This window comes from Xyrauchen texanus, chromosome 13 (assembly GCF_025860055.1).
Source record: "Xyrauchen texanus isolate HMW12.3.18 chromosome 13, RBS_HiC_50CHRs, whole genome shotgun sequence".
Taxonomy (NCBI): domain Eukaryota; kingdom Metazoa; phylum Chordata; class Actinopteri; order Cypriniformes; family Catostomidae; genus Xyrauchen; species Xyrauchen texanus.
In genome coordinates this window covers 11,007,771-11,019,498 of record NC_068288.1, presented here as the reverse complement: position 1 = coordinate 11,019,498, position 11,728 = coordinate 11,007,771, and the positions used below count along the sequence as shown (strand labels likewise).

General features: G+C 36.6%; 1 protein-coding gene across 1 annotated transcript; it reads left to right on the top strand.

The window, feature by feature from the left end:
* Positions 1 to 11: 11 nt before the first annotated feature.
* Positions 12 to 7,706, top strand: LOC127654125 (vesicle transport protein SFT2B-like). The gene is made up of 8 exons (XM_052141136.1): positions 12 to 234; positions 1,625 to 1,714; positions 1,804 to 1,889; positions 3,770 to 3,851; positions 4,000 to 4,035; positions 4,197 to 4,255; positions 6,277 to 6,306; positions 6,530 to 7,706. Exons 1-8 carry the CDS (start codon positions 172 to 174, stop codon positions 6,567 to 6,569), a joined length of 486 nt encoding a protein of 161 aa, XP_051997096.1. The 5' UTR covers positions 12 to 171; the 3' UTR covers positions 6,570 to 7,706.
* Positions 7,707 to 11,728: the final 4,022 nt, after the last annotated feature.

Here is an 11,728-nt window from a genome sequence, read left to right as displayed (position 1 = left end):
TGCCGTGGCTACATACGGAAGTTATCGAATGCACCTGTTACACTTTCGAACAGGAAAGGGAGCAAATCAATACATTTCCTTTGACCAAAGTTGTTGTGTGCCACGTCTATTTCGACTTGAGACATCGGTTTTTTGGATCGATTTTTATTTATATCGTGAATCTGAACATTAATGGATAAATTAAAGAAAGTTTTGAGTGGCCAAGACGGCAATGACGACCTCAACGTACTTCAGGTAGTTACGATTAACAGTTTACAGCCCGCTAGCTCGATTAAGTTGTAGTTGAGTTATATTCTCAATTTAATCTAATTGTGGCTACTTCAAATTTGTATCCAGACCTTTACATCTTGTTTTGTTGCGATAAAGACCACGTGTTTACACGCCTGTCATAACATTGTAATGATAATATCTATAAAAAGCATAGTAACTGTGGAGGAGATGTCATGTTTAGAAATCTGAAATCGATTTTAACTGTCTGTTTTTTGTAAAACACTGGCGGCCAAAAGTTTGGAATAATGTACAGATTAAGCTGTTTCGGAAGGAAATTGGTACTTTAATTCACCAAAGTGGCATTCAACTGATCACAAAGTATAGTCAGGACATTACTGATGTAAAAAACAGCACCATTACTATTTGAAAAAAGTCATTTTTGATCAAATCTAGACAGCAGCCATAATTCCAACATCTTATCCTTGAGTAATCATGCTAAATTGATAATTTGGTACTAGAAAATCACTTGCCATTATATGAAACACAGTTGAATGCTATTTGGTTCATTAAATGAAGCTGAACATTGTCTTTGTGTTTGTTTTTGAGTTGCCACAGTATGCAATAGACTGGCATGTCGTAAGGTCAGTATTAGGTCAAAAATGGCCAAAAAGAAACAGGTTTCTTTAGAAACTCATCAGTCAATCATTGTTTTGAGGCATGAAGGCTATACAATGCTTTAAATTGCCAAAAAACTGAAGATTTCATACAAAGGTGTAACTACAGTCTTCAAAGATAAAGCACAACTGTCTCTAACAAGGACAGAAAGAGATATAGAAGACCAGATATACAACTAAACAAGAGGATAAATACATCAGAGTCTCTAGTTTGATAAATAGACGCCTCACATGTCCTCCGCTGACAGCTTCATTGAATTCTACCTGCTCAACACCAGTTTCATCTACAACAGTAAAGAGAAGACTCTTATGGGAAGAACTGCAAAGAAAAGGACACTTTTGAAACAGAAAAACAAAAATAAAAGGTTCGAGTGGGCAAAGAAACAGACATTGGACAACAGATACTTGGAAAAGAGTGTTACGGATCTTCACCCCATTGTGCTTTTGTGGTATCAGCTAGATTGTAAAGTGTGCGAGAAGTGCCCGACAAGACAAGGAAGTGTGGGGTGAAAGGTCACCTGAGTATCTGGACAAACTGACCGCTAGAATAACAAGGATCTGCAAAGCTGTCATTGCTGCATGTGGAGGATGATGAGAACTCTTTGAAGTATTTTAAGAAGCTGAATGCCACTTTGGTGAATAAAAGAACCAATTATTTTCCATAAGAGCAAAATCTGTACATTATTCCAAACTTTTGGCCACCAGTGTATGTTTACATGAATATAACCCGGCTGTTGTAGGCAGCGAATGAAGCATCAACACTGGGATGGGGCACGCGTGTGAAGGGATTCGTCGCATGCTTTGTGGTGGGCATCGTGTGTTCAGTTTTGGTAAGGTGCATCTGCGTGTCCAAATAAAATGGTTTCTATAGTGCGAACAACCGCCAAACCTCTACTCTTTCCTTATTTTTGTCATTCAGGGGACGTGCTTGCTTTGGGTTCCTAAAAGTGGACTGATACTTTTCGCAGTCTTCTACAGTTTGGGCAATATTGCCTCACTTTCGAGGTGAGTCATTTTATCTTGATAGGGTGTGCCACTGACTACCTTGTTAATAATAATGGAACATGTTTGCATTGGCATGTGGATCAATGACAAATAAGAATGTCTGAAATGATGAAAAGGAACAATATTTTTTATAATCAAATTATGTCAAGTGGTGTAACCATTAAGTGAAGTAATATCCACACCTTGAATGAACACATCCTAGTTATTATTTTCATAGGATGTTTTAAAATGTATTTTCAAGATAAAAGTTTTTACACAGTTTGGCCGAAAGTGTGTGAACAAACCCTTTTAATGAACATGTTTGGCTTATAGGATGAATATTAATGCTATGCCAAACATTGCCATTCTATCTAGAGAATTGTGCTTCCAACATTGGGGCAGCAGTTTAGAGTGGGCACTGTTTTTGTTCCAGCATGACAATGCCCCTGCAGAGAGTATTGTCCAAATAGAAAAGTCTGGTGGAAGAAATTGACTGGCTTGCACAATGGCAAAGCCCAGGCCTAAAACCAATTGAACACCTTTGGGATGAATTGGAACTGTGTCTGCCTGTCATGCCCCATTGCCCAATGCCACTGCATGACCTAACTGACGCCCTTGTGTCTGCATGGGAACAAATCCCTGACTTTCCAGAAGAGTGTAAACTGTAATAGCAGCAAAGAAATGGATAAAGCATTGTTTTTTAATTAAAGGAATAGTTCACCCAAAAATGAACATTCTCTCATTGTTTATTCACCCTCCCATGTCTTTCGTTCTTCTGTAGAACACAAAGAAACATTTTTGAAAGAATATCTCATATCTGTAGGTCCATACAATGCAAGTGAATGGTGACCAGAAAAAGCATATAAAGGCACCATAAAAGTAATCTATAAGACTCCAGTGGTTTAATCCATGTCTTCTGAAGCGATCCATTCGGTTTTGGGTGAGTACACCAAAAATAACTGCAATGATTATTTCAAGCTCGATTACACTTCCTAGCACGATTTAGCGCTCTGCGCATGCGTCAAGCACTAAGAAGTGTAATCATACTTGAAATCATGATCGTGCATCATGTACAGTGAAAAAGGAGTAATATTTTGGTGTGTTCTCACCCCAAACTGATTGGATTGCTTCAGAAGACATGGATTAAACCACTGGATTTGTATGGATTACTTTTATAGTTCTTTTATGTGCTTTTTGGAGCTTCAAAGCATTGGTCAACATTCCCTTGCATTGTATGGATCTACAGAGCTGAAATATTCTTATAAAAATCTTTGTGTTCTGCATAAAAAAGAAAGACATAAATGTCTAGGATGGCATAAGGGTGAGCAGTTAACTTTTCCTTTAAATGTTCAACAGGACACAAGAGCATCAGTGAGATCAGGCACTGACATTAGGTTAATGGGCCTGGCTTGCTATTCCTATTCATCCTAAAGGCGTTCAATAAGGGTTCAGATCTGGGCTTTGCGCAGGCCAGTCAAATTCCTTCAAACCAGGTTTACAGTTGTAAACCATTTCTTTATGGTTAACCATTTCTAAACCACTGCTTGCTCTGTGCATGAATAATGTCTTTTTGGAACAGAAAAGGCCCTCCCGAAACCTTTTCAGCCAAGCTGGAAGTCCATAATGCTCTAGAATGATTATAAGCCCTGTTCGCACATGCATCCAGGTAAATTACAGGGGAATATGGGCATTTATACAACTTCTCATTAAGGGAAATTGCCAGAGCAAAAATCACGAGTAAGCAATTTTGAAGCAATACACCATATCTGGACAAATCAAATAATTGTCATGTCTTTGACCCATGTACTGTATGCACTGAAGTGCAACATCTCTATGGGAATCTATAAGTCTGAGAAGGTGCAACACGAAATCCTTAATGTATCGCTGTGGACTACTTTCAGCACAATGTTCTTAATGGGCCCTTTAAAGCAAATCAAGAGGATGTGTGACAAGACGAGAGCACTGGCAACTGCCATTATGATTGTGAGAACATACACACACACTGACATCATAAATTAAAATAAGTCTAGAGATTCAGATATAGATGTGTTGATAGTTTGTTTCTTGTATGTGAATTTGTGGCTCTTTTAGCAATGTATAGTAGTCTACTTGTGTTTTTATGGGTTTGCAGACATGCCTGGTGCTGACCTTTTGTGCTGCATTTTGGGTAAGTTGGTTTCTTGTTTTGTTTTAGTTGCTTTTTAAAGTTTAGAACTTTGGCTTTTACCTAACAAGTTATGTGATTTTTTTTTATCATGGAATATTTAACACATAAATGTTCATGTTTCATGGTAATTTACTGTCATTATCTTTTTAACTCTTTCTCAGTGGAAGAACAAAGGCCTTGCTCTGCTGTTCTGTGTCCTCCAGTTTCTGGCTTTTACTTGGTAAGAAACCAGATAGCCCTAGTAATGAACTTTTACTATACCTTTTGTGTATACAAGCATGTTATTATTAAACTGGTGAGAGTCAGCGGAAGTGACAACTCCAGTATACCAGTCAGATACATTATGTCAATAAGGAACGTTGAACCAGGAACCTGTATGTCCATATAATTATTAAGCTCAGTTTAACATTAAGACAGCTGTCCTCTCCTGACCTCTGAATTGCAGGAAAGGGGGCATAAAATCAATTGCAACCTATTGACCGGCAGTGGTTTTTGGTTAACAAATTGATAAATCTAAATTAAACAATTATTTCCCTAGATTTTAGCTCTGACTTGAACTGCTTTGTTCTCTCAAGCTCCGTGCCATGTTGTGAAATATATGTATTTGCAAATTCAAAAACTGTGAAACTGAGCTTGGTATTGTTGCCATTTTAGCAGCTATTAGGGATATTGAGACATGTAGAATGCTTGTATATTATGTTAATTTAAAGGAATAGTTCACACATAAAGTTCTGACATCATTTAATCACTATCCCTGATGTATATGACTTTCATTCTTCTGCAAAACTCAAACAAAGGTTTTTAGAAGAATATCTTAGCTCTGTAGGTCCATACAATGCAAGTGAATGATGGCCAGAACTTTGAATCTCCAAAAATCACATAAAGTCAGTATAAAAGAAATCCATAAGACTCCAGTAGTTAAATCAATATTTTCTGAAGCAATATGAGAGGTGTGGGTGAGAAACAGATCAATATTTAAGTTTTTACAATAATTCTTCACTTTCATTTTCACCTCCACATTCTTCTTCTATTGTTTTTTTGCGATTCACATTCTTCATGCATATGCCACCTATTGGTCAGGGCAGGTCAAAGATGGAGATTTATAGTACTAAAAGGACTTGCATGTGCATGAAGAGTGTGAATTGCCAAAAAACAAAAGGTGAAAGTGAAAGTGGAGATTTAACGTAAAATATTGTCTTAAATATTAAATTGTTTCTCACCCACAGCTCTCATATCGTTCCTTAAGATATGGATTTAATCAATGGAGTTGTATGGATTACTTTCATGCCACCTTTATGTCCTTTTTGGGACTCTGGCCACTATTCACTTGCATTGTATGGACCTGCAGGGCTGAGACGTTCCTCTAAAAATCTCCTTTTTGAGAATTCTGAGAATTTTTGTTTTTGGGTAAACTATCCTTTTAAGGCATTTGCTCTTTTCCAGAGTGATTTAAAACATAAGTAAAGTAAATAATTAAAGTACTGTAATGAATCCTGCATATTCAATTGTAATAACAATGAAAATTTGTTGGTTTAACTTAATTCAATTGTGGACATTGGTTCCACTAAATGAAAATTAGTTTCCTCAATATGAAATTAGCATGTATGCTCTTCAAATACTTTGTGTTGTGAAAACCTAAATTATTTGAGTTAGCCTCTGTTTACATAAAAAAATACATTAGCATATTATATTTTTTGGTACTGTGGCATCAGAAGTCAGTCAGAATAGTAACTGACTTGGGATGATCCCTCAGTTATTGCTTTATGAGAAAAGCTATATACTTTGATATTTCAGTAGACGTTTACCCATCCTTGACCTAACCATTAGCTCCATCCTTCTCCACAATGGCAACCACCAAAAATATTCAACATGACAGAAACTCTTCTAAATCCCAACATAACAGAATATTAATTACAAGTCTGCTATTTGTCTCATTTGGTGTAAAATGCATTAAAATAACACTAAATCTCTCGATTTTGTCCCAAGCAAAGCATAATGGGACATGTAAATACCCTGCTCAGTTTCAGTTATACATTGATGCAACAAATAGTATTCACACAGTCCCGACCAAATGCTAAGTCGAGACCAAATGCAAAAAAATTGTGTTGCATTAACCTATTTTAATCAAGTTAAATTAGCAAGCAATAAAGCAGCATCCGTTAGAAGTCTGAATCCATTTGAACTACATATATATGACATGTTGCCTTTGATAAGTACAAATCTGTCCATTTGATTTCGCAGGTATAGCTTATCTTACATTCCTTTTGCGAGGTGAGTTTCCCTTTTCAAATATTTTTTTTTGAAAAACTGTTGACATTAAATCAATGCTCAGTTTTTAACTCCAACTGCTTTTTGGTATTTACATATGTATATAAAATGTAAGTTTCACAAATCATTTATACACTAAATTTAGGTCTGCAGATCAAAGCAGCAGAAAAAAGGCACTTTTAAGTCATCTTATTTTATGTTATTTTTGGGGTTTGTTTTTATTTAGGGATGCAATTGTGAAGTTGTTCTCCGCATGCTTCAAGTGAGATAGATGCCTCTGTGTGCTGCTCTGGCTCCAGCATTGGTGCTGCCTTCAATGCCACTCATGTACCCACTCTGCAACCTGGCACACACCACACTTCAGGCACTCCCCCTTCCTCAAACAGATGGACACTCTCCATCTGTGTGAAATAACAAACACACATAAACGAACAAACACCTGTGCTTTACTCTCAAGTAGGAAACTATGAAGGATGGGACTTGTAATTAGGTAAAAGGTCAATGTTAGGTCTCTTCCCTGTAACTGTAGAGATATGTTTGGTACAGTAAGAATTAGCTGCACACTTTATTTTTAACTGCTGCTTAATTGCTAAATGATTCCGTTCCACGGGTCTTCCTCACTGTCTTTTACTTGAGTACTAGATTGGGTAGAATTGTAACCAATGTGTGCTGTTTTCGTTTTGAAGTGTTATTTGTGTGGTAGTTTTGAGTGTTTCAAAATAAGATTGTAATGATTATTTTTGCTACTAAGGTTTTTTTTTTAAATAGTGGTGTTGCAATCATATTTCAGTCTTCAGAAATGACCTAGTTGATAAGTAATAAGCCGGTTTCTGTCATCCTGTTTCTTTTGTAATTCTTATCGTATTAGATAAGTAAAATTAATAATCCCTCATTAGGGTGCCAATGCATATCTGGAGGTTCCTTTTCCAGCAGTTTTAATTAGCTTTGTGTTTAAGATAAAAATCATGTGGCTTTTTCTTATGAATGTGTTGTATTTAAGCCTCGTATTTAAACACATTTCATTTTTACTGGAGCGATTTCAAGCATGACAATGTTAGTTTCCCAATGTTGTTATTTTTATTTTGTCATTTCAAATCATAATTTCAGCAGCTGTGGGTTTACTGAAGGGACCTCTTTTATTTTACAGCACTTGCATGGAAATATTATCCAGACTATGAAAAAAATAATTTCAGAATAATTTTATCATGACTGAAAAATTTGAATTTCCCCATCAGATCAATATTTTGTTATTCTTATTTGTCTTTTATTACGAAGATCTACTTTACTGTTATAAAGAACAATATAGACTATGTGAGATGACATTTATGTAAGAAAATAAATGTTTTATAAGAAACAAAATCACTACTTTTTATGTGGAAATATTACTACAGCATTGCTATTAAACGGTATTCAAATTCATTAAGTCTTTGTGGATCTATGTTTTTTTAGTCCTTTGCCAAATACATTTAATCATAGAAAACATTCCCAGTCTTAGGTCAGTTAGGATCACGACTTTATTGTAAGAATGTGAAATGTCAGAATAATAGAGATAATTATTTATTTCAGATTTTATTTATTTTATTACATTCCCAGTATGTCAGATGTTTACATAAACTTTGTTAGTATTTGGTATCATCGCTTTAATATTGTTTAACTTGGGTCAAACATTTTGGTGTCCTTCCACAAGCTTCTCACAATAAGTTGCTGGAATTTTGGCCCATTCCTCCAGACAGAACTGGTATGACTGGAGTCAGGTTTGTAGACCTCCTTGCTCGCACACGCTTTTTCAGTTCTGCCCACAAATTTTCTATCAGATTGAGGTCAGAGCTTTGTGATGGCCACTCCAATACTTTGTTGTCCTTAAGCCATTTTGCCACAACTTTGGAGGTGTGCTTGGTGTTATTGCCCATTTGCAAAGTCCCATTTGCGACCGAGCTTTAACTTCCTGGCTGATGTCTTGAGATGTTGCTTCAATATATCCACATAATTTCCATCCTCATGATGCCATCTATTTTTTGAAGTGCACCAGCCCCTTCTGTGGCAACACAACCCCACAACATGATGTTGCCACGGTTGGGATGGTATTCTTCGGCTTGCAAGCCTCACACCTTTTTCTTCAAACATAATGATGGTCATTGTGGCCAAACAGTTAAATTTTTATTTCATCAGACTAGCGGACATATCTCAAAAAAGTAAGATCTTTGTCCCCATGTGCACTTGCAAACTGTAGTCTGGCTTTTTTGTTTTGGAGCAGTGGCTTCTTCCTTGCAGAACAGGTTTTCAGGTTATGTCGATAAAGGGCTGTATTACTGTGGATATAGATACTTGTCTACCTGTTTCCTCCAGCATCTTCACAAGGTCCTTTGCTGTTGTTTTGGGATTGATTTGCACTTTTTACACCAAACTACATTAATTTCTAAGAGATAGAATGAGTCTCCTTCCTGAGCAGTATGATGGCTGCATGGTACCAGGCTGACTTACATACTATTGTTTGTACAGATGAACGTGGTACCTTCAGGCGTTTGGAAATTGCTCCCAAGGATGAACCAGACTTGTGGAGGTCCTGAGGTCTTTTTTGCTGATTTCTTTGATTTTCCCATGATGTCAAACAAAGAGGCACTGAGTTTGAAGGTAGGCCTTAAAATACATCTACAGGTAGGCTACACGTCAATTCAGTACCCCTCCTATCAGAAGCTAATTGTCTAAAGGCTTGACATCATTTTCTGGAATTGTCCAAGCTGCTTAAAGGCACAGTTAACTTAGTGTATGTAAACCTCTGTTTCTTGTTGGAAACAATTGGTTTGAGTGGTTGAAAAAGGAGTTTTAATGACTTCAACCTAAGTGTATGTAAACTTCTGACCTCAACTGTATATTTTGGTGTTAATGCATTGTTAATACAACTTAATTCAGTTTTATTATTATTATTATTCAAGGTATGGCCTATATGTATTCTACTATCATAAAAGAAATCCTGTGTTTGCCACACAATGTGACACTCAAGACTTTTAAAGTTCACCGATGTGCGTAAATCATCTTCGCTGTTGAAGGGTCAGAGGTTTGATTTTCAGATTTTTGATGTGCAGGAGGAATCTTCATTAATGAGACCCTTTTTTCCGGATTTAAACTCTTTAAATCCTAGTCAAATCTCTCCATGCGCGTGTCACCGTGATGAGAGCACCGGTCGCTGGATAGAGTTCCAGCAATTCCCGTTCTCAGCAGAGAACAATACTACAGCTGTTATAGCATGTCGTGTCCTTATTTACATCGTATATGTTCTCAATTGAAGCTTGACTTTGTTGACAAGAAATAGGTAACAGGTTGTTCGTCATAACTCTAGAATGTATTATTTTACTAGTAAATAAAGGTCATCGCGAGACCGGACCGTATGTTTATTGTCATCAAGTGACCTGAACTGAGAATTTAGTTCTTTATTGTTTGTTCTTGTGCAAGTACAACACATTATTTATAGTGTTTAATAGTTTTTAATCCATATCTACTGTTTTATAGTTTAAAAGGTTATAGTTTTCCATTTTTGTCTTATAGGCATCAACACACTTTAGGCTATCATGCGACACACTGATAATAGCAACCCGGAAGAAGAATTCACCTGTTGTTTTATGTGATAGGGATTTATGTGATACATTTCCTCATATATTATAGTGAGTTATAGTTAGAGCAGAGTTCTCTTCTACTTGTCGAGAGGGTGTGAGGTTTGCCCATCACTCGTGAATGTGGAGGGAGACACAGGGATCGTGGACAGAGTGACATCTGAGCGTGATGGAGAGAGAGAGAGAGAGAGAAGAGAGATCCCACAGAGAAACAGCTCAAAGTCACATTGGAAGAATCTGAACTCTGGAGGAAATTCAAAGAAGTGACCAATGAGATGATTGTAACGAAGAGCTGCAGGTGAGCCATCGCATCCCATCTGACCAATATGTCAAAGTAAAAAAAAAAAGTTATAAAACACAAAGGTGTTGTTTTTCTCAAACTTAAATGAACACAAACATTTTTTATAAATTAAATATTTTATAGATAAAAAGAGTAATTCACAATTTGTCATTCCAATAGTAGCAGAAATTCAGATGTTAACTAAACTATTTTTAATGACATTTAATAATACATTTAATATAATGAAATGTGCTGCAAGAGGACTATTATATTTAATTAATGCCACTTTTTTACAGTTAAATTATTATCAAAATACGTCTTCTTTGTCTTAAAGCATTTTCAGTTTTCTGCTTTATTTCGGCCAAAATGCCTTGTTATTTTTATCCATGTTTATTATTTTGGTGGGTGTCCTTCCATTGGCAGATCTGCTGTGTGTGAATGGGTGAATGAGATGCAGTGTAAAGGTTAAAAAACCGCTATATACGTGTAGACTATTTACCATCTATTGTTGTATCATTTCACATCTAACTTCTTTTTATAAAAAGTTTTGCTTGAAAAGTGTGTTTGAGCTTAAAATAAATGTCACTTGGTTTGATATTTTATTCCTGTAGCACATCTGGTAGAGCAATGTAATAAAGTAATAAGAGTTATCAAATAGTTTCATAAGTGAATTTTGGATAAAAAAATAAAAAAAACTACTACAAAATGCAGGAGCCTAATTAAGTGTTCAAATACTTTATATCTCTAACAAACTCTTTCCGTTTGTTCTTATAGCCGCTCCATCTTCTGTTGTCAATGACGCTTTGCTTCATCCACATTTGTCCCTCTCTGTTTGCTTATATACATCCATCAACAAACACCACACAGTATCTACAGGTAGCGCTCGAGTTGTGCAGGTGTGCTACGTTCCCTGTTCCGTAATCTTGAGTAGCCTCTTAGGGATCTTATGTGTCCAAACAGGCCTTTGTAGCTTTTAGGAATCACCCTGTGTGCTGCCATGGGGCAATTTCAAGTGCGCATTTATACAATTAGTGCTCTCTTCTGCATCCACTGCACATATGTTTTGCAGAGACGGCATGTAAACAGGAAAAACTGCTCTTAATTGCCACTTTTCTCATTTAATGCACTTCCTGCCATTCAGACAGAGAGTTGTCCATTCAGCTAGCCATCCTGGCTTTCAGCGGGGCTGCTGCGAGCAGAGCGAGGTGCTCCAACCCGCTCTATTAGAGTATGACTCAGCTACCAAATTATTATTGGTATTTACATGACCTCTCCACCCTCCTCTCCTCCTGTAAGAGCAGTGCAGATATGTAAAGAGCTAGATGTGTCTCTTTCCATTTATTTTTGTGACATTACAGATTGTAGCCAGAAGGTGGCGACAAAAGACCATTTTTGTGTGTAAATTAGCCAGTTGAGGTGACGTGGTTTTAATCAGCGCTGTCAGTCTGTATTTTCATTCATCGGCCATCTTTGATTTCTCTGATTACTACTACACTACTAAAGCTGGTTTAAAAATAGCTTTAAACTGGGGCCTGGG